Consider the following 25,869-nt stretch of genomic DNA (forward strand, 5'->3'; position numbering starts at 1 on the left):
TACTTTGGATTAATTACATAGATTTTAATACACTAAAATGTTAATGTAATTAATTGATTTTGCAGTGATTAAGTAATCTGGGACATGTTGCATAAAACAGATCTTGTTTCTGTAAAAGAAACTCAATTTACCTTTTAGTTTAGATACAAGATTTTCATTGTGGTCCTTAAAAGAAAGTTTTTCATCTAGATCACATCCAGGTATGTGTAACAATTGACCATCTCAATCTCTGCCGTGTTAGCAGTTGTTATAGTAGGAATCAACTTGGGTAATAATCTACCTCCTGAAAAGGAGCTGGTTTTATTGTTGTTGTTTTTTTTGTATTGTTTGTTTTTGTCTTTTTTTGCATTTAAGACCGATTAAAACAGGGGTGGGTAACTCCAGGCCTTGAGGGCCGGTCTCCTGCAACTTTTAGATGTATCTCTATTTCAACACACCCGAGTCAAATAATGAGGTCATTAGCAGGACTCTGGAGAACTTGACTGCACTTAGGTGGTGATTCAGCTACTGGATTCAAGTGCGTTGGACCAGGGAGACATCTAAGAGTTGCAGGACACCGGCCCTCGAGGACCGAGGGTTAAAACCAAGTAAGGTTTGACTGAATCTGATTAAAAGCAGATTAGCGAAATGGGATGTGCTGTGGTGGCGCAGAGGTTAAGCCACCACATAAGGAGGTTAAGTCCTCCTTATGTGGAGGACTAAGGCCTCCACATAAGGAGGACTTAGTCCTCAACACGGTTGTCGCAGGTTTGATTCCCGGCCTGGCAACCTTTGCTGCATGTCTTCCCCTTTCTCTCATTACCCACTTTCCTGTCAATTAACTATCAAATAAAGGCCACTAGAGCCAATAAAACCTTTTTTTAAAAAAAAAAAAAAAAGCAGATTAGAGAGATTTGAAAGTTTGGACAAGAGAATTGGAACAACAGTAAATTCTGGTGTCATCTGCATAAAAGTGCATATGATGCAGTGTATATTGGTTTATTACTATAAAGTTGTACTTATTGTGGTCAAGTGATAATTTTTGCATCAAGTTGAAGATGTTATGCAGTGGACTTGAATCCTCGCATATAATTGCCACAAGTTTTTACAGACAAGAGGGAGCGAATCGGAGATTTGACAATTCACATTGTGTTTAGAGTGAAATAGTATGGTTCAGTGGTATTTCACAAATATGAAGATCATTTAGGTTGTGTGTCAAAGTGAACAAGAATTAAAGCTAAAATTATTCTTAAGAAGCTCCAGCATAAATAAAATCAAGCACAGGTACATAGGAGAAACATTAAAATGGCCTGTATTAATTAGGATATTTTCAAAAAATGCAGATGTGGTTCAATGATGTATTTTGTATTGATGTATTTTATGTAGGACAAAAATATAAAAAGCAAATGTTAGAATTTTAAACATGTGTTGGATCCTCCAGCTTTATGCAACCTCCAACTGATTTAAAAGCTCAGAAGATTGCTCACTGGCTTTAGTTCAAAATAACAGTGCTGGTATTACACATTAAAAAGAACAGTATTAAAACTGACTCATACTCACATTAGGTTACATTATTTTTTCAAAATATTTATTGATGTTCAAAGCCTTTATCCCACCCTGGTAAAATGTGAGGGAAAATATTTAGGTCTCAATTATCCACCAACTCAGTTGGAGACTGAAACATTGTAAAGCAGCAACAGGACTCCAGTTGAATGAATAACTGGGAGTTAATGGTATCTCTACATGATGGAAAATCATTAGAAAGGGTTAGGGTAATTGTGGCACCCGAGTGGTGTCCCAAATAAATGACTGCAAGGATTGTGAACAGAGTTTCAAAACAGACCAATAAAATTTACAATAACTTATTTCAAAGGTGAATAATTAAAAAGAAGGGACAGGCAGTCTTTGAAGGCCAAGTCAATAAACAAATCCGTAACAGACTCTTAGCTGGCCCCGGGGGGGCGTTCCTCTACTGCTCCCGGTCCCTGGCGAACCTCGGCAGCGATCCAGCCACTCCTGCTCCTACAGCCCGGCCGCCCGCTCCTTGACTGCGACCAGTCAGGCGACTCGCTCCCCTCAACAGCGATCAGACGGGTGGTACTCCTTGGTGACCAGTCCGCCCGTCTCTAGTCCTCCGGTCCGCCTGCGCCGTCCTCCAACACCAACAACCAGTCCGGCTCCGTCTGCTTCTCCTCCTAGCTGTCGCACCGTCGATGGCTTATCATCCTTCCTGGTCTGCACGCTGCTTAATTAGATGCAGAACACCTGTGCCGCTGCAGTGGGGCGTCTCCCGGTGTACATGGCAAAACAACCAATCAAAAACATGCAACACAACACCCCAAAAATATAACTCAGCTAAATCTAAGAAAAATAAATAAGTTCAAAATATAACAAGCAGTCCAAAACAGCAATATAAGAAACATAAATTTAAACCAAAAAGGAAAACCAAGGCCACATTACCACATAATCCTAACCCTATCGCTAGTATAATTTATACTAAATATAAGTCCTTTATGCTAAGGGGGTATAAGAAAGTCCCTTATACTTATACTTTCTCCTATGTTTTGGAGAAGTTATAGTTGGCTATTAAAAAAAAAAAAAACATGTTTAAATGACACACAACATCAATGAACTGTGCAATGCCGTAAGAGCTGTGGTGGAGCCAGAAAAACCAGAAGCAAACCACCATCCTGCTACAACCTCTTGTCATCTTCTTCGTCATTTTCACCAATAGTAGCATCCGGCTGTTGATCATGTGATTCATGTGATGCAAAAAAAGTGTTTCTTTTGCAGTTTTATGAAATACTTCTAGTACAATATGGCCGAAAAACCACCTTGTCTTAGCATAACTACTTTTTAACAAAGTTGGCATGTTTCCATTAAGCAAATTTATCTTTGTAATTTCAATATGAGCAATTCTCTGGTAAATGGAAACACATAGTGTAAACAACCAGAAAGCATACTATTTGTTTTGATGGGTGGCCCATTTTTCTTTTAAGTCTTTTTTTTTCTGATGGTTATAATTCACTACTAACGACACTGGAGTCCCTCCATGTTGCATGCCTCTATTTGAAAATTTAAGTTGAAACACGTAATAAGACTGGGGATGTTGCATTATGTTAAGCTGGTGTACAGCCTGCCGGAAATTATTATTAGAAGAAGAAGAAATAAAGGAATGCCAAGGAGGCAATGTAATCATATGAATGGGCTAGAGAGGAAAACATTTAAAACATGTGCGCCTGAGGACCCACATTGGCAAACCTTACATTATAGGATTAAAAGGAACATAAAACAGGAACATAAAATGGGAACATAAAAAACAGAAAAACTTTACATTGCAGCTGCAAAGTAAGGGAAAGTGATGATAGGTTGAAAAGCAAGACAACACTTTAAGTTGTTCCAGTTGTTATAAAGCAAAGGCCATGCAAAACAAATGGGGTGTTCGTGACTTTAAGGCGCTCAGAGTTTAAGCATTTTTCACATTTCTGGATTAGTGAAACATAAAAACTGAATGCTGCTTCTTTATGTTGTGTTCTGATTCTAAGGGTGTAGCATATACTAGGACCAGAAGTCCACAAAGTTCTAGAAGGTTGATACAACAGCAGATCTTTAATGTATTTTGATGCTTAGCCATCTAGTGATTTATAAACAAACTGAAGTACTTTTTAAATATATTCTTGGATCTTCAGGGAGTCATTGTAAGGACTGGGGTGATGTGCTCTCTTTTCCTAGTTTTAGTGAGAATGCGAGAGGCAGCGTTCTGGATCAGCCGCAGCTTTCTCACTGATTTTATGGATAGATCTGTGAAGACATTGTAGCAGTAATCAGTGTGACTGAAGATAAACACATGGATGAATTTTTCCAGATCTTGCAGGGACATTACTCCTTTAATCATAGAAACGATCTTCAGGTGATAAAAGGTCAACCTTGTAATTGTCGACCTGTGTCAGCATCATAATGTGATGTTTTACTGAAGGGTTGACTGGTGCACATCATAAAACAGATCACATCACAAGGGAAAAACTGAATTTGGATTAAAAAACCAAAACATAAACCAGTAAGTTAAAGCTTTGACAAAAAATGGGCAGTCCAAAACGTGGCAGGATCCTGGATGGGGTGTGTGTGCGTGTGTGTTTTGTGCTTGTTAGACTCTTTTCCAGAACAGAGGATTATCTGTTATTATTATCTGACACCGAGAGGGCTGCAAAATCCACACCTGTCTATAATAACCTCATTACCTACTGAGTTAAGGAACTGGTCTTGCCAATTGCCAATAAAAATCAAGAAGAAGAGTTAAAGAAATGTCAGGCAGCTGCCTTTCTTGGTCTTTATTTTCTAAACCCACAGTGTTACCTTTGAGGGGTTATTTGTTGTGAAAGTCAGTTTATGCTTTCTGTTATCCTACTCCAGTTTACTCCTTGTGATTTCTCCACATCTCAGGTTGAATAAGACAGGTGGTTCCCTCACCAATCTCTTTGAGTCAGATCTCCTCACTCACTACATTGTCATCTACTACAGCTCCATCTTCCTCAAATAGATAGAGGAAGATGGAGTCTCTAATGCTCTCTGTTAAAAACCATCAAGATCTCTGTTTCACTTCCAGCGAAATCTGCTCTGAAATACAGACATTTGCCCACTCCTATATACCAGGGGTGCCCAAAGTCGGTCCTCGAGGGTCAGCATCCTGCATGTTTTAGTTCTCTCCCCAGTGGTAGTAACCTTTTCAGCATGTCAGTGTACTTCTTAGGTCACAGGTGTCAAACTCCGGTCCTCAAGGGCAGGTGTCCTGCAGTTTTTAGATGTGCCACAGGTACAAAACACTGGAATGAAATGGCTTAATTACCTCCTCCTTGTGTAGATAAGGTCTCCAGAACCTTGCTAATGACCTCATTATTCTATTCAGGTGTGGTGCAGCAGAGGCACATCTAAATGTTGCAGGAGACAGACCCTTGAGAACTGGAGTTTGACACCCCTGTCTTAGGCCTTCTAAAGAGCCATCATCGGATCCAGGTGCATTAAACCTGGGAGAGAACTAGATTTAATGTTTCCCAACCCTGATCCTCAAGGCACACTGCCCTGCATGTTTTAGGTATTTCCTTGCTTCAGTCCAGCTGATTTCAATTGATGACTGATTAATAGGCGTTTGTTGAACTGCAATCAGTTGAATCAAGCACATTAAAGCAGGGAGACCTCTAAAACATGTAGGACAGTGTGCCTTGAGGACCAGGGTCGGGAAACACTTAACTAAACATGCAGGATGCCGGCCCTCGAGGACCGACTTTGGGCACCCCTGCCATATACCACCACGTTTTGGCACACTTTATAACTCTCTTCTCCACCTCAGGAACCCATTCCTCTGAAATCCCCCCTTAAGGATTCATCACCACATTACCCTCCCCATTTCTAGCTATCCCTCTATTCATCAAAATGCCACCAACTTCTGAACCAAGACTTCCTTAATCATATATGTCCAATTCATTTTAGTAAACACATTAGATTCTGAGTCATGCATGTGGGTCAGGAAATTATCCAGCAACATGTCACAATGACCTTAAGCATAATGGCTAAAGGGAAATAAAGTCAATGTTTGTGAGTCAGCCAGGAGCCCTCCAACAGTTAAAATGGGAAAAGTTATAAGAAACAAATCAAAGCAGTGTGTGGAAGGATGAATAAAGCTTTTGATCAGACTGGTACAGCGTGAAGCCAGTGCTACAAAATATAAAGAAATTGTATGCAATTTTTGGAATTTAAAGAAAGTAGAACAATATTCCCTAAAAAATAATTTTCTTATTACTTCCCCATTTAGCAAACTGACCAAATTTCTGTATTTCTAATTGGCCTAAAACAAGAAACGTCTGTCCTGATTTAATGCCAGCATGAACAAAAGTGTGATTTTTCTTTTTTACATATTATATGTCGATATTTGGTTTTAAATGTATGACAGCCAGCACTGAAATGCTGTAGTGTGGACACAACTACAACAACATGAGGATAAATCACAGAAGGAATGTAATTTATCCTCCAGCTACTCAGGATGAATTTAGGACCCTTTTCAAACATGGACCACCGCTGACCTGCTCATGTGAAAACATTTCAACTCTTCAAAGCCAACCTAAAGCACAAACATTTGTAAGGGTTAGAGCATAAACTCGAGGTGTTTCCACCAAATGTAAATGTCAAACATACACTTTCCTATGCAGAATAATATTTTCTTAAATTACTGCCAGTGCCAAGTTCTCAGTGAAGTGTGTTCTATACATGTCCTTGGTTATTTGTTTAATCAATCCTCATTGATTTCCCACTTTTTTTACCTCAATTTACACCAGTTAAGTGCTCCTTTGGGTAATCACACATATGGGCTAGAGACTTCCCCCAAGAGATCAGATTAACTCATGGGTGTGAAGTTGTTTCTCTCTGATTTATTATGTTGAAAAAAGGATGGTGAATTGGGCTTCCTTGTGCAAATAATGGACTCTGATGTTGTAAAAAAGTAGGATTGTTTTAATATCTGAAAGCCCAGTTTGAATCAGTAATATTTCAAATTATTTTGATTAACCTAGTTTTAATTTTGTTTTAAAAATATATGTTGAATGCTAACTTATCTATTCTTATGTCAACTGAATTTGCAATGCAAAAAACAGTTGTACATAAGAACCATGGGCAATGCTTCTTTAATTTCTAAATCCTGATTTTAGACTTTAATAAGACTCAAAAGAATAAAAGTTAAAAACATAATAAAGTAATGATGGATGCTTCAAACTGTTCATCTGAAATATTCCTTAGTTAAATGCATGGGATAAAAAACATTGCTCTTATCTCTAAACAACTCTGTTTTTGTTTTTTTTCAGTATTACACACTGGTTTTAAAATCTACTTTTATTAATACCTAAACATATTTAATGAGAGTCATTAAAAAGCTCTTTTAAGTAGTAGATAACATCCACCTGAAAGTCACTAAATGAGGTTTTTTTTATTCTTTATGTATTAATTTCTTTCTAACAAGAAATCCACACAATGATAATTGAATTGCGATGTAAGAAGAAAAACATTTTAGTGTTATGTGTGCAAAGAGAGCAGAACACTGCATCTTGAGAAAAGGTGGGAGGTCTTTAAGAAGGTTGTCTGTCAGCTGAAACAGTCAGTCTCAGTTTGAACTCACTCAAAGGAGAAGGAGCACATCAGGCAAAGCTTTGAAGACCAGCGCCACATGAAGAAGTGCCAGATTTACTTAAGAAGAAATTCCTTTCTGTGGAGTGGAAGTGGATATATGAGAAAGATCTGTCTGCTTCAATGTGTGTGACAGAGGAGTTTGGTGTTTTCCATTGCCAAACACGTACCAGATGACCATCCCTGTGTCAACAGTGAGTCAGAGCAAAGCTAAGGTAGGTGAGAACTTTTTACTAATCAGTTATATGGTTAAAAAAGAAAAAAAAAAGTCTGCTGCTTCGTAATCATCTGTCTAAAGTACTCGGCGCTTGATTGTGCAGTTAACCGACGTAAATGTATTTTAATACCACATAGAGACATGTGGTATTAACATCAACAAATCATGTGATAAGTTATATTTGCATCATGTGCCACCACATTTGCCACACACCGGTCACATTTATGGTTCTATTAGATTACATTAATTAGATTATGTATCATCATCAGTTATTAACTGGGCTTCAAATAATAGTGGGGCAAGACAGGATTTGTGCTCACATTACCAGTTCTGTTACAAGGGAATTGTTCTTTTGACTTGTCTGCTTCAGATGTCAAGGTGAATTATTTTACTATTGTTTTAGAGCAAAAACTTTGTTCACGTGAGGCTTTCCCCTTTCTTTTTGCCTTTTTGTATTATAGCATGAAATCAATGTAGAAGGCAGCTCTGCGTTGCATCAAGAACAGAAGAAAACATTAAAGCAATTCCTCTCATTTCTGCAGCTTTCAAAGAAAGTCTTGTGTTTCCTGATTAATGTCAGAAGTTGCACATAAAGCAAACCCTGTCTCATTTCAGTGCTCTTTTCATATCTATATTGAGGTGTGGAATAATTATCCTGTTGAAAAACTATCTCAACAACTTACATTAATGGTCACTTTTAAAAACAACCGAGTACAACTGAGTATAGATTTTATTTTATTTTTTTTTCTGAGGTGGAATGAATGACGCCAAAACTGTGTTTAAGTCCATCCAGAGTTTAAGTCCATCTGGAGCCCATTTCACTGTTACGGATTCCAAAAAAATATGACCATTACTCAGATTTATCTCTACGTTCTCTCAAGGTCATACTCAAACATCAGGTACTTCTGCCCAGATCTAATCTCAATGTGCACCCCAGTTTAACGAGCAGTGGAGATGCTTTTTTATTTTAACTTTCTCTGAGCAGCTCCCCTCCTCTGTGCTGCTGTCGAAAGGCGAGAACTGGTCCCACTCCAGTTGTGAAAAGTGTTGCAGCAGTAGAAATTCCACTGAAGTTTGCTCTAATATTTTTTTCTTCATGTAAAATGATTTACAAGTCAAGTGAAAGTCAATGAGGGGGAGTGGGAAAATAAGTGAGGGAAAACAGCAGACCGCACAAGATTTTATTGAGCAATTTCACCATTTAAATTGTAGGTGTTTAATGCTCGTCTTTAGAATACAGAAGCTCAGAATGAGTGATTGGGTGAAACTAAACTCAGTTTTACAAGCTCTGGATTTGAACTGAATTGAGGATAATCTTCAGTTTTGTCAGTTGCAGGTAAAGTGCCTGTGTGTGCTTATGTTCCTGAGTTTCCCTCTGTCAATGGCAGAGGTACCCGGTCCATGCAGACACTCAATCACTAGAGAACACCTGCTGGTAGTCAGGCAACTGGTAGGTGTTAAAACAACATCAAACAGATCAGATCAAATATCTCCGGCTGAAATCCTCCCGCTGTTATTTCTACAGATGGACAACCAGTTGAGAAGTGGGTGTTCAATAACCTACACATTCATAGAACAGAGAACTCTGGTAAGACAACATTTGTCCAAAGGAGATGGTTTTGTACAAAAAGTGAACTTAAAAAACAATAATAAAATAAAAGAACACCTCTAAAACTGCTGATTTTCTTTTCCTTCCTTGCAGAGCAAATGTTGCTTTGTGAAAGCTGCTTTACCCTGGACACTGGAGCTGCTAACCGCCCATTTCAAGTACAGTCGGGGCTCAATAAATGATGGCTATGTTCAGTCCCTGAGGGCGCTTATCCTCAACATGTATTCGCAGAGATGCGTGCCTCAGATTAATGAAGAGGTGGAGGTGAATGTATGCTTCTGAATGAAGATAAATTTAAATAAATATTGTGAGAGCTGTCCAAGCTCTCTGAAAGATCATTCCTGCTCTGTCAGAAAGAAAAAAAAAGAAAAAGTTTTGTTTCTTGTAATGTGCCGCAGGATAAGCCAGAGAGCTTTGAGATGGTCTACCGAGGGTCTCCGTTGGAAGCTTTGCAGAGAGTTTCAGAGGTGTTGTCTGTTTACTGGGATCTGGTGACAACCAGTGACTCACCGGTTGACTGGAGATGCCAGCAGGAATACTCAGAAAGCTTTGGCTCCTCGACAGAGCTACCCACAGTGTCAACCACTCAATATTTTACAGGTGTGAAACTCAAACTTCTGGAATGTTGTGATGAATAATGCAGATGTCTGGGAAGGCTGTGATCACAGATCCTGTGAACATTTCCACAGACAGTTATGATTGGAACTCAGCGAAGACTTCGCAGAAAAAAACAGTCAGGGATGTGTACAAGTTTGGCTTCATCATTGCATCCATCAGCGGGGGACTGGTGCTCATTCTTACGCTCTACTGTCTCATCGTCCACAAGGTATCAGTATGTTTCTTGTGAGCTTCAGAATTCACATGTGCACTATTAAAGCTTGCCAGTGCATTTCATTGCTATTGTTAAAAAAAAAAAAACAGCTATTGGCAGGTTGGTTACCCTTACTGTGGTTTTACTTTGTGCATAAAAGTGAGACCTACTTCATTTCTCATAGGAAAGCAGGGGAGAGGCTGACCAAACATTTTGAGCAAAAAATCACCAAAGGCAGATGTGTGTAATTATGCTCCTTCTCCCTAATAGTTTGTATGAGTTGAACAATTCTCATTAGTTTCCAATTTTGTTGCTTTCTCAGCTCTTGAAATCCTTTCAAAGACATATAAGGAAAGTAGGCTTATTATTGGAGTTTCAGGATCTAATAAAGTACAAGTTGTTAAAAAGAACAGGCTGCAGATTAACCCTTTGACATCCCAACTCAAGAAATAATCATCAGAAAATTCTATGCTTTACAGATTGATCTCATCATATTCTTTTGACAAAATATGAATCTGAAAATTGATATTGATGTATTATTAAGTTTGTTCTTAATTCATTATGAGCATAAATGTGAAATTGAAATGATGCTACATTTTATATATATTATGTGAGGTTGTATCACAACTGATAAACATGGTTTTGCCACAATATTTTTTTTTTTTTTTGTCAAAGGAACCTCGATTTCTGTTTTGATATTTGTGATTCACCTTCTAATTTTACTTCTTTACATCTCTAAAACTGATTAGAAACAATGTTGACCACTTAGTCGTCTTGAACTTTTAAACAAACATGGATTTTGTCTCCTCCTTCTGTCACTTTGTTCCCTTCTAAGGCTACAATTGTTTTTTTCCTGGTTGTGAATGTTCAGGGTAGTTAGCATAGCCACCAATAACCTCAGATAGATGATTTTCCTGTAACGGTAAGTTGTTTCAACGCCATTTGCACATTTAGCAGTGAGTACATGAAATTGAGGCCTTGTCCACAGGTAGCCATATAAACCAAATCGATTTTTATGCAATTTGGCCTTTCGTCCACATGTAACATCCATTTCATAGCCAAAAAAAGATTGATAATAAAACCTCTGATCTGAGTGAAAATTTCCAAGTTCTCATTTTTTGCATATTACGTGTGGACATTGGAAATCGGAGATTTAACAGTCTGCAAAAAATAATGCTGCACTTGCGTCACATATGTGACCGTTGTTACTGTTTGGCCATGCAGTGGAGGAAAGATGACTGCATTCAGAGAGGTGCTGATTTTTACATTTGTTCATGCACTTTATCTTGGTTTTTTGTAAGCCCAACTGCTCCAGTATGTTAAGTTGCAATTGCAATGATGAAAAAGCACTACAATCCCAATAGAGGCACAATGCTGTTCAACCTCAAAACGCATTCACATACACGCTGTGACATGATTCCCAGTCCAACTTTTTCTTGTGTTTTGTTAACTTCGTATTCTAGCTCAGTATTTAAAAGTAGTACAACCTCTCTGCCTGTCAACACAAATGAATCTCCTGGAGCCATGTTTAATTCCTAACAGGAAGTTGTGGTTGTTTTGAAGGATTGTGATTGGCAGACAGGTTTTGGCTTTGACCTGCACTGTCCCTTAAGGTTTTGGCATGTTTAAAACAATGCTCAGTCGTGTAATTCAGTGGGTTCTTGAGGATGAACACTTTTCTTAAATCGATCAGGTGTGGAAGAAATTATTTCATAGTAATTAATATCTCTGCTACTTTATTTTAAAACAACCCAGCTACGTGACAGTGTTAAGACTTTCCTCCTAGATTGGTTGTTTTTGGTCAGGAGCTATGCATTTCTTTGGAAGGCAATAGTAGCTCAGGGAGGAGGTTAATTATTTTCACAGATTATCTATCCCATAACGAACTGCCACAGCATGGTGACAATTTTAGCAAACATGTAAAAAACATATTCTTTATAAAAGTTGCATACTGAAGCTGAAATTCTGTTAACCTACACAAACCTATACAGTAGCACGTGATTTTGCTTCTTTGGAGCAACAACAACTTCACACAGGACAGAATATCCTTCCATAAAAAAGGAAAAATTCTAACCAAAAAAAGAAAAAGTACAAGTCGATCATTTTGTATAGTTGCTGATGCTGCTTTTTTTGTTTATTAACCAAATAATGTCATTGATGATGTAGAGAAACCACTGAGCCATATAACTGTATATCGGAGAGCGCTAGCATAGTGGAGGAAAGTAATTGGCATTAAGGGTCCGATTCTGGGCCAGAGCTTTGATTAGTTCCAGAATGTTCTTCAGTACAACAGGCATTTTGTTGCATGTTTTGGTTGGCATGGACTCAAAATGACTAAAGTATTTGCCCCCTCACAGATTAATTAATCTTGTTTTTTGCTTTGTTTTACTTACATGTTACAGAAAATCAAACAAATATAAGTGCCAGAGAAAGATAACCTGAGTTAAAAAAGACTTTTTAGATAGTTGTTTAATTTACTAAGGGAAAACTGCTAATTAAACCAACTTTTTTTTTTTTTTTTTGCCTTTGTTAAATCATTAATTAACTGACATTAACCCCCGTTTGGAGTTCAGTATCACTAGTCACAACAAGCTCTGATTACAGTCGGACCTAAAATCAAGAAATTCAATTAATAGAAACCATGTGACACCATGAAGTAGGCTAAAATATCTCAAAATTCAACACATCATTCCTGATCTAAACAAATTTGAGAACCAATGACGAGCAAAGTCACTAGACATTTGTCAGTCTGGAAATTGTTATAAAACATTTTTGAGGCTTTGAGACTGCAGTAAACCACAGTAAAGACTTTATGCAAAAAAATATATGCATATATAAAAAAAACAAAATACGGAACAATGGTGAACCCTTTATGGTGTGGCTGGGCTAAAACCAATCCAAGATTGCTTGCAGAACTCATCCAGAAAGTCACAAAAGGAAAAAAAACCCAACATCCTCAGATTTCAAGGCTTCGCTTGCCTCATGTAAGGTTTATGTTCATGATTCAACAATGAAATAAAAATAGCATTTAAGGGGTTAACAAATTACATCATCCTGCTAAAAGCGCTTTTTTATTACTCAGGTTATCTTCACTTGCAATTAAAAGTAGTTTGAGAATCTGAAACATTTAACCATGACAACAAGCATAAAACAAAGGAAGTTGTGGGTGAGAATAATGTTCTCACGTCTCTGTAATTTTTGAAAACAGCATGTCTGTGTAACCAACAATGATGCTTACATCAATCTCATTCTGTGATATCGACCTGTTCTTTATAAGCACACACATGGATTTGACTGCTGTACTTAACTCTGGAGAATTACCAAACATCGATTTCGGTTTTTCACCCAACAACTGCCATGCTCCTTTCAATAAAATCAGAGAACAATCTTCCTGAAGGTGATGATGAAAAACAGGATAAAAGTACACCCCAGAAATCCCAAAGGTGTTTTGAAAACCCAAAACCTGTCAACCTCTTGACCTGTTTGATCTTTACACTAACCGTGCGCTTTGAGCTTTGCATGTACAAAAAAGGATGGTTTTAATCTTGCGTTCATATTACAGCATGCTGTGATCTAAAAAAGTATGCACCTGAGTCGTAACTTTGTGGTTGTAACAATGCATTCTATCTATAGTATCTGCAGGTTACCTGGTTTTCCTCTGTGAGGTCAGCATCAACCCCTACAGAAAATTTTAAAATACTTCCTCCCTCTCACTTCTTGCTGTAATTTTGCTGTCTTGACCCAGACAATAATAATTGTTGACATACTTTTAATTTTAGCAGTGATATTTTCTGAGGATTTGTGGCTGTTTTTGAGTATCCTCACAAAAGGCCTATTGTTTTTATAGCAAAAGCCCATTATGCGATAAAATGATGTAAAGATATTGATAGAAATACCTAAAAGCATTCCTGTGGTCCTTTACAAGCTGAAGGAAACATAGCAAGACAGTGGATTGAGATCAAATAGAACTGCTCAAGTGAAAATGCTTCCGTCCTCCTTTCAAGTTGTTATAGGGGTTGACAAATAGATGTTGTATTTTAGTAGAAACATTTCCTTCTTTCCCTCATTTGTAGAGATTATAACAGTCCAGCAGAGTCTTGTGGGATGGTGAAAAAAACAGATAAATAGCTCTGCCATCATCATCTCAGACATTTATCAGTACACTCTTGAGTGTTTTTGACTTGATTTCCTTCCCTCACTGCTGCAATTAGATGAGTTCATGCTCTAACTGACACGGTTTGGCATGCTCTCTTTTTGAAACAGTTTCGATTATGCTTAATGGATTTGCTTTTGTTTTTCCTGTCTAAAAGGATTAGCAACATTAACCACTATTTGTGGAAAGGAATTTGCGCTATGCTGACAAATATGACTGAATACTAAGGATGATTCTCTAGTGAGAAAAGGGATGGGAACATTCTCTTCAAGCTATGATTTGATTGACTCATTGACTGAGCCCTAAAGTGCCATGTACGTAGTGCAGACAGCATGAGAAAGCATGTGGGACTCATTTCTCTTCTGGGAAGTATCAGTTGTTCAAATTCATTGCTTGAAGTGGCATAGCTTACGCTATTATGAGCGTAGCATACGCTATTATGAGCAATATGCACATAATAGTGGTGTTAAAATTATGATTATGAGGCTCTCAGGGATCTACTGTTTTTCTGCATGTACATTACACTAATTTACTCTAGTAAATGTGCAAAGTAAATATTTAAGGACTGAATGACTTGAAGGGGTTTTGTTAATCTTACAGCTTGTATACCACAAATCAAATGTTAATTCTCAATATATGTAATAACAACTTTTTCAAATTTAGCATTTAATTATTTATTGGTTTATTAATTCATCAATTATGCTTGTACTTGGCAGTGAGAGAAGCAGAATTCACTGATCACAAGCTTTTAACTTAGGTTAGACAATGAGTATGTTGTAGTACTTAAAGCTAGAAAAATTTAGATGGGGTGAATTTAGGTAGTTAGAGACAATTGCAAAAGTTGTAAACATGCAAGACATTGTATTGAGTTCAAAAGAACAAGACTTGACCAAATTATATTTGTATTTTTCAGTCAATCTAATGACCTGTAATTAGTGTTCAAAAAATTTGAAAGTCAAAAGACAGATGCAGTCCCTAACCAAGAGGTTTCAAGTTATAGTTAATGGTGGAAATTTGCTTTCAAATGCAATGCGCTATAGCCAACGGACAATTGTGAATGCTTGTTAAATCAATATTTGAAAGTCTGCTTGCATTGGTTGAATATTCAAAACCCTTCATGGTATTACAGAAACACGGATGTGTACATGCAGCCACAGTTGTCCCCTTAGCAACAGAGGGTGGTGTATTTTGGTAATGAAATTCTTCAGATTGAGCCACAGCCAGCAGACAACATAATTTAATAGCAGCAATAATCATATAATGTGATGATTTTATATTGCATTTTACTAGTTTAGGTACAAGAGACTATTCATTGTTTATTTGTTTTTTGAAAGAAATTTCCCAAGATTGACCCTGTTCTTATAAAGTGCGGTTTTTCTCTAGAAGACTTATTTTTGAACATCATAGATGGATAGTATGGATTGATTTAAGCTTGATTTAACTGTACATATATACTGTTTATATAGTATATATATATATATATATATATATATACCCCAGTCACAAAAATGACTGGGGTACCCTCCACTACTCCAGCACAAATGTACAAATCACATACATACATACATACATACATACATAACAATGTGTTATTATTCAAATCGACCCCATACCAAACCATAAAGAGTTCAACATCTGTCAAAAAATGGTGTGGTGTAATATTGCTCACCTTAAATCTATGACCTTGAAAGTTTTATCAGAGGTTTTCCAAATTATCTGTTCCTTTGGTCAAATGTTATTACAGTAAATGCACAAAAAGTGGAACAACAAAGTTCCCTTTAAAGTGGATAATTCCTCACATGTGGAAGACTATTCTTAGGTTTGAAGTTGTGTGCTCTTAAAGTCTTTTGTTTGTCTTCAGGATCTCTCTTTAGTGTTTATTCCTGCCACATATGGCTAAGATACGTTGTCATACAAGTTGTGCCTAAGCCTTGAGTGCTTGCACACTGATCAAAATCATCAGTGTTTGCAGTGAGAATGCTTGGCTATTGGACAGCAGAGTAGATAAAATGTGCAGGAAGTAGCCACAGTTGTAAACAACAGAGTTATTTTTCAAACGACTGCTGCCAGCTTGTCTTTGTGGGGACATGTGGGTCAGTGAGCACAATTAACAGTCATTTTCCAGATGTCAAATTACATATTCAAGTAATCTTGGTCAAGTTAAGTAAATCAGCAAAATATCTGGTCCTGGCTAAATATAATAGCCTAACTTTTACTTGTGTTTAAACAAACTGAACCTTGTGGGATTAAGGTTCCACATGATGTTGTTGTTAATTCTGTTTATTTTTTTGGCATCATTGTAATCCATGTAATGCCACCAGAAAATTTTCACACCCTTTAACTTTGTACAAATAATTGCTCTGTAATTGGCTCAACATATTCTGTATGCAACCTAGATGCCCAAAATACTAGATTCTAAATAACACTGAGTTTGGCTTATTTTGGCCAAAAATAAAAAGTTATTCATTTAAATTTCATCAGACCTGATAACATTGTTGCTCCTGGACTTTCTAAGGATTCACTTACAAGTGAATAAGAATACAAACAGAAGAACAGTTTTTCTCAGTCGCTTTGGTGCATTTCTCAAAACAGAATTGAAATTCTCAAAACTACTAGCTCAGTCTTCAATTTGTCACTTGTACACATCAAAAAAGCAATTTTCTGTTTCTTTTAACAAGTTGCAAATGTTTTTGTGCATCATGCAAGTGATTATGTACGATCATCTGCTTATTCCTAGATTTTCAATTGCTTTTGTCATGTTGATCAAAATGTACTATAAGGGTCTCTGTTGAACAGTCTCGACCTTCACAACATTTAAGCATAATTTCATTGTATAAGTCTTAACATGCAAAATGCTTGAACAGATTGTCATAATATGTCTATCATATCTCTAGACATTTCCATTAAACCTTTTTCTAAATCTGTCCTGAACTGGTAAATTGCTCCCAGGTGATTCCTAAGTTTCTCCAGCGTAGGTAAATGTGTGGAGCATTAGATCAACCAATAATCATCCAGTTTTCTGAAATAGATTGAAGGTGCATTTCATGGACTATCAACTGGCAAACATATTGTGAATAAAGCCAGAGAACAACACCATGTTACATTTCTGACAATGGAAGGACAAGGATTTGGACAGAGTCAACAGCCAGAGAGAAGAAGAAAAGGAAGAGTTGAGGCTGTGGCGGAGGAGTTAAAGAGGCGAAACTGTGGAAAAGGCAGGAGAGGCTGAAGACATTGTGCCAGTTTCCATCGCTCCAATATCATCAGGAAGGCAATGGTGTGCGACTCACAACAAGATTCTAATGGATTTCCTTTCACCATACTCTTCATTCCTTAATCCTACTGAGGAATTTTCTCAGCATGGAGATGAAAGGTATAGAAATACTGGACTGAATCTAAGGAGATTTTTTTGTGCTCTCCTTTCTGTGTCACAAATACATAGTTTGTCAACAAATTACATCATAAATGTGAATCTTGTCCAGTTTCTGGCCATGGATCTCCCACCATCATAATATACAGTTCTTGTCATCAAAGCTTTAGCCATAGTTTACACCAAAGTATCCCTCCAGAGTACACCGCTATATTGACAACATGACTTAACAATTTGACAAATCAATTTGATTAGTCAAAACTCAATGAAACAAGGACCTGACATTGTGACACACTGACATGTTCATTGATAAATATATTTAATTTGAGATAAACTAAGGATTTTGAGAAAGACACTGGATTTTGCAGGTAATCCAGGCTGTTTTGCTGTTTGTACAAATTGTTCTGAGAAATGTACTTACTGTTTCCAAATGCTCCAATGCGACTGAGAAAAACAGTAATAGATTTTGATCCATCCTTACTAAAGTGTAGTTTTCCTGCTCTGACTTTGTCCAGCGTATGTTTTACTCCAAAAGACAGATTTATTTTGACAGTGATTCTCTTTAAAATAATTTGCTACCCAGCTCATGGCACCTACTACCTACTACTTACACAACAGGGGCAAGAGAAAAAAAAACATAAACACCTCATTCTTGGGGCCTTTCCACCACAAATTTGTCTGAATGAGACGTTCATCTGCTGTGAAATTGATATATCTGGACAAAAAACCTAGAAAAATTATTCACTTTGATGGAAGTGGTGGAATCTGTGGTGATTTTAAAACAGTGGAAACAATGGGTAAATAACCACAGTCATCTCGCTGCAACTATGTTCTGCTCTAGTAATATTCTGACTGCACAAAATTCACTGCTTTGCTTTATCACCCTTAGGATATTGAAAGAAATTGAAATTCAATAAAATGATTTGTTTTTCTTGTTCTTGTTTTTAGTTTCCTCTAATTATGCATATTTGCCTCATAACATGAAATCTTTTCTTTCCAAAACAGAAAATTTACTGCCATCATGGATCAAGATTAGACACAAACTTAAAGTAAGGACATGCAAAAGTCAAAACATAAGTCATACTGTTTTCTCACAAATGCAAAAGTGATACTAACGTAAACCTCTCTGATTAAAGCATCGACCAACAGGATATAGAGATGGAACCACAGTGATGTGAGTATTGATCAAATATTGTATGTTTTTGCATACAGTCAAACATATAGAGGTACCACAGCTGAACACGTGTAATAATGGTACTGTTTTCATTCTTCTTCTCTCTCTTCAGAGATCGAGGAGCCCACCACTGCATCAGCAATCACAGTACCTGGGAAGCTGTACATTTTGTCCAATCCAAGTTTTCATGTCCCTATATGTGTGACGCATTCAGCTTACTAGTTCAATCAGAAGCTTAGATTTGACCAAAAATAAAAATGGATGTTTCTTGGAGCTGTGTATATTGAGCCTTATGTATTGCAGGTGTCTTTTTCAGGTTAACTAATTTCTTTTGGGGTTTTTTTTTGTTTTGTTTTTACTGTGGCATTTTTTCCCTCTCTATTTGTGTCCAATTAACCAAGTGTTTGTGATGTTGTCCCCATAAGTTATTTATTTCCATAAGTCTACTCAATCACTGTAATAAAAAAATTATAATAAAAAAATCATAACTATCAGTAGCAGACTTAATTGATTCACCCCATGCTGTGAGCTACCAGTTTATATCTAAGTTTTATTAAAGGATTTCTATAACTTCACAGACTGCATCTTCTCTGGAAAGCACTGAAGTTCTGATAAAAAAATCATGTCATGTTCAGTGTAAATAAACCTTCTCATGTCTGTTTTGAACAATTTCTCACTAAATATTTGTATATCAAAATTTATTGCCATACTGGACTGCTGTGCAGATTCAACATAAACTCTGGTCAATAAACTGTTATTGATCACTTCCTCTAAGTTTTTCCTACTGGAAGAAAATGACGGAATGAATGAAATGCACAAACTACTCACTGTGGCAGCTTTACAAGGGATGTATTCACGTCATACCACATGTCATGTGGTAGAAATAACATCCTGCCACAGTTTATTCATAAGTGTATCATATTTATTCATTAATACGTAGTAATTGATAATAACATGACACTACTGCTGAAAAGTAGTACTGCTGTTCAGGTTATTAATGACAACAGGCTGTCTGTCATGATTTAAACTCATGTTTACCAAGTAATGGTCACTCCTTATGTTTTATAATATAAAATAGCAAAATATCTGACTTTGGGAAAAGCTGCTTCTTATAAAGTGAAACATTTAGTGTTTTATCTGTGTAGGAAGCAGATGCGTAGGATGAAAGGGGAAAGAAAAAAAAAACCACAGCATTTGTAGACTGCTTTGATACAACAAACGTATTCTACAACTTTTCCTTTTGGAAATCATTATGCAGTGGCAGTGATAATAATTTTTTTATCCAAAGATGTTGCTCCATTACTGAACAGGGAAAGTATTTTTCTAATTTAATGTAGAGTCTCTTCTTTGGGGAATTAAAAGCAGCTGTGGAGTGATAGACTGCAAGATGAAAAGACAAGTTCTCTTCAACAATAACTATGTGGGAACTGACTAAAAAGACTGTTAGAAGGGATCCCATCCTGTGTGGTTTTTTTTTAACTTTCCCAGCTTGTTCCTCCTTTTACCTTCTGAAAACACAAAGTCGCCATCTCAGAAATATTGTTCCAAAACATTTTCTGAGCTGTTACTTAGTAAAAATCAGAGATAGGAAATCAAAGCAACAACTGAGATTATGTCCACACAATGCAGGTCTTAATGCTTTCTTAGTGTTGTTGTTTACATTATAATGGTAATGCAACTTCAATCAGGTTCCAGCATGAAAAGTCTACAGTGGTGAAGTGATGCACATGTACAGAAGAAGACATATCACACTCAGCCACTGAGCTTACAAAAGTAATAAGATGTAAATAATAGTGTATAATGATATGTTATTTGTTGTATGATAGTAAAAGAGGATGTCACCATGTGTGCATTGCCTCTGAACCTGTGCAAGTGGAAGGTAACATTTTTTTTTTCATTTATTTCAAGAAACCTCAATAATGTCTGCTCAAATGTTTGTTACCTTGAAGCACATGTTAGTAGGGCTGTCCGGTGTGTTGTGTGAATAAATTCCTGCCTCTTAAATCTGTCACATCAAATCTGTCATGACATAAGAGTCAGAAGAAATGAGGCATGACCGTTCAGAAACATATCCAGTTTAGGAGCACATGTGAAATTTCCCTATGTCTGATTTGAGAAAATCTGATTTGTGGCATACATCCAGGTCATAAAAAGATCAAATAGAGGTAAAGTATGGGAAAATATTGTTGGACTTGTTCCAATTTTGGTGGTGTGACTATCGATTTAGATTTTCACTTGTAAAGCTCAAGTCTGGAACGTAACTGAAGATTCTTTCAGCAAATAAATTATGTCTCGCCTGAGTTACAGTACTTTAGTGTATGCAAACACCTTGTTACCATGGTAATTTATTGAATACCTATGGTTCCTCTGTAAACTTTCTGAAGACTACACATCATTCAAAGAAGTTAAGACAGATTCCAGGCAGATAATGGAAATAATTTAAATCATTAATATTTTGTTTAGGATTTAAAATGCAATTATTTTAAATGATTATTTGTAAAATTTTCTAAAACAAGGCATTGCTCTAAGAGGTGGGTAGTGACTAATTATATTTCCTCAGTTACATTTGCTTGAGTAACCTATCGGTTCTGCAGCGCAAACAGGAAGGTGGGTGTCAAGGATGATAGATGAAGAATATTCCCAAGACGTAGTGGATTAACCAGCAAAAATGGTTTTCCAGGATGTCCTCAAAGAACTCAAACACAGCAACTTTGCATCCTATTTGACCTCACAGAATGAGAAAATTCCAGAGATGAGCTTAATAGTAAAATATCTATTCTTGTATGTACAAGTGCTTGATAAAACACTTGTATAGTGTATAGTGCTTTATCAAGTCCAGAGGAAACCACATTCAGTCATTTACCCATTCATAGCCTCATTCACACACTGATGATGCTAAATTACATTTCAGCCACAGCTAACCTGGGTCCTTTGAGCAGGCAAATTGTGCGCAAAAACTGAAACATATGAAGCAGGGATTTGAACTGACAACTCCTACCTAGTAAGCCACCATCACAATAGTCAAAGTACACTCACTTAACTGCACTGTTCGATTACTGGGATCATGCATGTGTGATTGGATTAAAATGACTTTATTTTTGGTATAGCACCTTGACACGGCGCCTTATGAATTGGTGCAATATAAATAAACTGAAGTGAACTGATTCTTCTCACAACACACAATGGAAACAGGAAGGGTTGTGTGTTTATAATCCAACACTCGAAAGTGTGAAATTATATCCAAAACGTCCTTCCAAAATTTTGGATCTCTGGATATGTTCATAAGAAGTGAATCAAAGTGCCTTTGTCCCCACATTTAGCACATATGTCTGGAATATTAGTATCAGATGTGTTCAATAATGCTAGAGTAACACATTGTCTCATTAGTCATATGTATGGGATTAGCTTAAATTGAGCATTAATAGATTGCGTCTGGGCTTTCAGACTCAGTCTTTCTGAGTCTAACACATATATGTTATGCTTGTACTAGTTTGAAAAGCTGTAGATTGTGAAAAAAAATAAATTTACAATATGATTCTTTGAGAAGTGATTATTCTGCCTGAATTTATTTAGCAGGGATCTGATGTAGTTTCCCTTATGTTTTATTTTAGCCTTTAAAATAAAATAACTTTATATTTTTATCTGTCTGATTACAAACTACATTTGTAATGTGGAAGCACTTGATTAATTGAGTAGCTACTGGTTGATGTGCAAAAACATTAAATGAATATAGAATCAAACAAAATGTACAAAATAGATTGTAAATAATAAATTAGTGTACTCATGTTAGAACTAATATTTCTGAAATGTAACTAATAATATAATATAATATAAAACCAGCATAAAATTATAATAATTGTCTGTTGTCCCTTCAATCAATCAATCAATCAATCAAATTTTATTTGTATAGAACATTTCAGCAGCAAGGCATTTCAAAGTGCTTTACATCATATCAAACACAGAAACACAATGCAACATAGAATCAACAATCAAAACACAACATTAAGTCAGGTTCCATCACTAAATTTGTAATTGATTACATTTCAAATACAATTCTAAACAGGTGGGTTTTTAGTCGAGATTTAAAAGAAGTCAGTGTTTCAGCTGTTTTACAGTTTTCTGGAAGTTTGTTCCAAATTTGTGGTGCATGGATGCTGAAAGCTGCTTCTCCTCGTTTGGTTCTGGTTCTGGGGATGCAGAGCAGAACCAGAACCAGAAGACCTGAGAGGTCTGGAAGGTTGATACAACAACAGCAGATCTTTAATGTATTGTGGTGCTAAGCCGTTCAGTGATTTGTAAACTAACAACAGTATTTTAAAGTCTATTCTTTGAGCTACAGGGAACCAGTGTAGGGACTTTAAAACTGGTGTTATGTGCTCTATCTTCCTGGTTTTAGTGAGAACGCGAGCAGCAGCCTTCTGGATCAGCTGCAGCTGTTTGATTGATTTGTTGGCCAGCCTGTGAAGACGCTGTTGCAATAATCAATGCGACTGAAGATAAACGCATGGATGAGTTTCTCTAGATCTGGCTGAGACATTAGTCCTTTAATCCTGGAAATGTTCTTCAGGTGATAGAAGGCCGACTTAGTAACTGTCTTTATGTGGCTCTGGAGGTTCAGGTCAGAGTCCATCACTACTCCCAGGTTTCGGGCCTGATCGCTAGTTTTCAGTTGTAATAACTGACGCTGTGCATTGACTCTAGATCGTTCCCCTTTAGGTCCAAAAATAATAACTTCAGTTTTGTTTCTGTTCAGCTGGAGAAAGTTTTGGCACATCCACACATTTATCTGTTCTAAGCATCTGTTCAGTGATTGGATGGGCTCTGAGTCACCTGGTGACATCGTAATGTAGAGCTGTGTGTCATCTGCATAGTTATGGTAGCTAATATTATTTCCTGTTATAACCTGAGCTAGTGGGAGCATATAAATATTGAATAAGAGGGGTCCTAGGATTGAACCTAGGGGTACCCCACATGTGACCTTTGACCTCTTTGATGAGAAGTTTCCAATTGAAAAAAAGAAATCCCTGTTCTTTATGCAAGATTCAAACCAGTTAAGCACTGGACCGAAGAGTCCGACCCAACTCTCCAGTTGATTTAGTAATATGTCATGGTCAACAGTGTCAAAAGCTGCACTGAGGCCCAACAGAACCAGCACTGTGGTTCTCCCACAGTCCGTATTTATATGGATGTCATTGAACACTTTTACGAGGGCGGTCTCTGTGCTGTGGTGAGCGCGAAAACCAGACTGGAAAGAGTCAAAGCGGTTGGTTATCATTAGGACGCTATTTAATTGTTTACACACAGCTTTTTCAATAACTTTGCTGATGAATGGGAGGTTGGAGATCGGCCTGTAATTCTGCATTAGTGATTTGTCCAGATTGTTCTCTTATCAGTGGTTTGATTACCACCCTTGTATACAATTAACTTTAAAAGTTTGAATTGACAGTATTGATTAGTAGGGATTTATGTCAGACAAAAATTTATGTCAGACAAAAATTCTTTCATATTTACTTCCTGTCTTGTTGTAAGGTCAGCCAGTGGCGGCTTCATTCATTAGCTGGCTAGATGCAAAGGGACTGGATCTGGTCCAACTGAGCAAGGACATCTGTGAAATCTGTGGGAAGAATGAGGGGCCTGCTGCAGCACACACTGTTCATTGAGAAGAGTAAAAACATGTGTTTACTAGTCTCCAAAAATTTCCAGCAACATCAGAGACTGTTGCAAATCACTTATTAGAAAACATTGTCAGGGTAATGATGAATTCACCAAGTTGGCAGCAGTGGTTTAGCTTTTGATAGAATACAAATGCATACAAATCAGGAGATATGAAAGTGAAGTGAAAAGTGAAATATGGTGAAGTAATACAAAAAAGAATTGTTTATTATGATTATTTTTTGTGATAATTTAGAGCCAGATGTTTTATTAATTGTCCTGATTCCAGGTAAGTCACTTTTTATTTATTACTACACTCTAGCAAAAAAATTAATAAGTCACAGACCAGAGCTCTGACAGCTATTTATTTTGCCACTAAAGTGTGTTTGATTTATTAGCCTAATCCATTCATACATTGCATGGATTTAAGGGCCCACATGATTCTGTTCATGATTTTTGCAGCTTTATAACATGCCACAACTGATTTCTGTTAAAATACCACTTGTCATAATATCAAATATCTTGTTCCTAAAGCTTTAAATGTGTTTAAAAACCTACAATTAAACTAAACGTCATCCTGCTATTAACTATTCTTTAACATAGAAAGTACTCCTCAGTTCTTCTGTTCCTTTTTTGTGTATACGCTCTGAAACTACTTTGAATAGCAACACTAAACTTAATGCATTCTTTGTTCAAAATAGAAATTAGGTGATTGAATTAAAACTCTTTTATTGTAAAGTGCTTTGAGAAGACACATGTCGTGACTTAGCCTTATATATATAAACTTAATTGAATTGAACTTATCTTCACTGTCCTAAACAGACTTCAGACGAACACGAAAGGTTTAAATGACAACTTAGCTTCTTGAAGTGGATTGTAAAATCAGAAGCAATGATCTTGTGCCTGTCACCCAGATGATAGCTTTGGCAACATGTCCCACAAAGAACCATCTTCATCCAGATCTATTAATACAAACAAAGATGGTAGTTTCACAGCACCACAGGTTTACTTTTCCAGATAGAAAAGACTAGGTGGTCACACCAAATATGGATCAGAAAACTGAGTATCACACAGCTGACAAAGTCAGGGTGTTGTGGGAATACTTGTAGCATAAATTCTGCCTCTGCTTTTTGGTGAAGGCAGCAGAAATGTGTTTTATGAAAATGTAGTTAGAAAATGGGCCAAACATTCAATCAACAAGCTCAACAAAAACAGCACACTGGAAGCATTCCTGGTTAAATGGTATTACTTTAGAATACGTTTGAAGTTTAGAAAGGCTTCAACAACCAGAAGCAGAGGTCTGGATGAAACATCACACACAAACTGAAATGAAGTTTGAAAAACAATAAATCGCTTAACTAGAACAATGTCCACACCACATGAAACAGATCAGAATCACTGTGTGCATCTTCAACATTCAGCATGATTTTGCTGCAAATTAAATCTGAATCCCTTTTACCTACTCTCTCCTCATGTTTAACCCTAGCTCTGTGTTTTGCACATGCATGGTGAGGGTTAAAGCATTGCAGTTGTTCCACTGATGGGGGGAGGGTAAAAGGACGCCCCTTTCTTGGCCTTAACAACTGAGACCTCTGTGTGGCACACTTCAAAACGTAGGACTGCATAGACTGATGGTTTTACACTAAACATTCTAAATACAGAAATATGAGCTCAATGAAAAGTATGTTTTATACCAGATTATAGGATGGATTTAAAGGGACCTAAATAAGCCGAGTA

At 36.8% G+C, this 25,869-nt stretch overlaps 1 protein-coding gene across 2 annotated transcripts; it reads left to right on the top strand.

Moving 5' to 3' along the window:
• The first annotated feature begins 7,112 nt into the window (after positions 1 to 7,112).
• Positions 7,113 to 19,244, top strand: csf1b (colony stimulating factor 1b (macrophage)). Of its 2 annotated transcripts, none has more exons than XM_032568991.1 (9): positions 7,113 to 7,361; positions 8,694 to 8,813; positions 8,889 to 8,951; positions 9,066 to 9,236; positions 9,371 to 9,572; positions 9,662 to 9,798; positions 18,312 to 18,355; positions 18,443 to 18,480; positions 18,593 to 19,244. In XM_032568991.1, exons 1-8 carry the CDS (start codon positions 7,320 to 7,322, stop codon positions 18,477 to 18,479), a joined length of 816 nt encoding a protein of 271 aa, XP_032424882.1. In that variant the 5' UTR covers positions 7,113 to 7,319; the 3' UTR covers position 18,480; positions 18,593 to 19,244. The 2 variants fall into 2 exon arrangements, with proteins under 2 accessions (XP_032424882.1, XP_032425713.1); XM_032569822.1 differs by having other exon boundaries at positions 8,700 to 8,813.
• The last annotated feature ends 6,625 nt before the right edge of the window (positions 19,245 to 25,869 follow it).

This window comes from Xiphophorus hellerii, chromosome 1 (assembly GCF_003331165.1).
Source record: "Xiphophorus hellerii strain 12219 chromosome 1, Xiphophorus_hellerii-4.1, whole genome shotgun sequence".
Lineage (NCBI taxonomy): Eukaryota > Metazoa > Chordata > Actinopteri > Cyprinodontiformes > Poeciliidae > Xiphophorus > Xiphophorus hellerii.

Bases quoted from the DNA above. Each gene is read 5' to 3' on its own strand.
- csf1b (XM_032568991.1), top strand. From the start codon at position 7,320: ATGACCATCCCTGTGTCAACAGTGAGTCAGAGCAAAGCTAAG. The intron at 8,952-9,065 runs GTAAGACAACAT...CCTTCCTTGCAG, and splicing joins TCATAGAACAGAGAACTCTG to AGCAAATGTTGCTTTGTGAA. The intron at 9,237-9,370 runs GTGAATGTATGC...AATGTGCCGCAG, and splicing joins AGATTAATGAAGAGGTGGAG to GATAAGCCAGAGAGCTTTGA.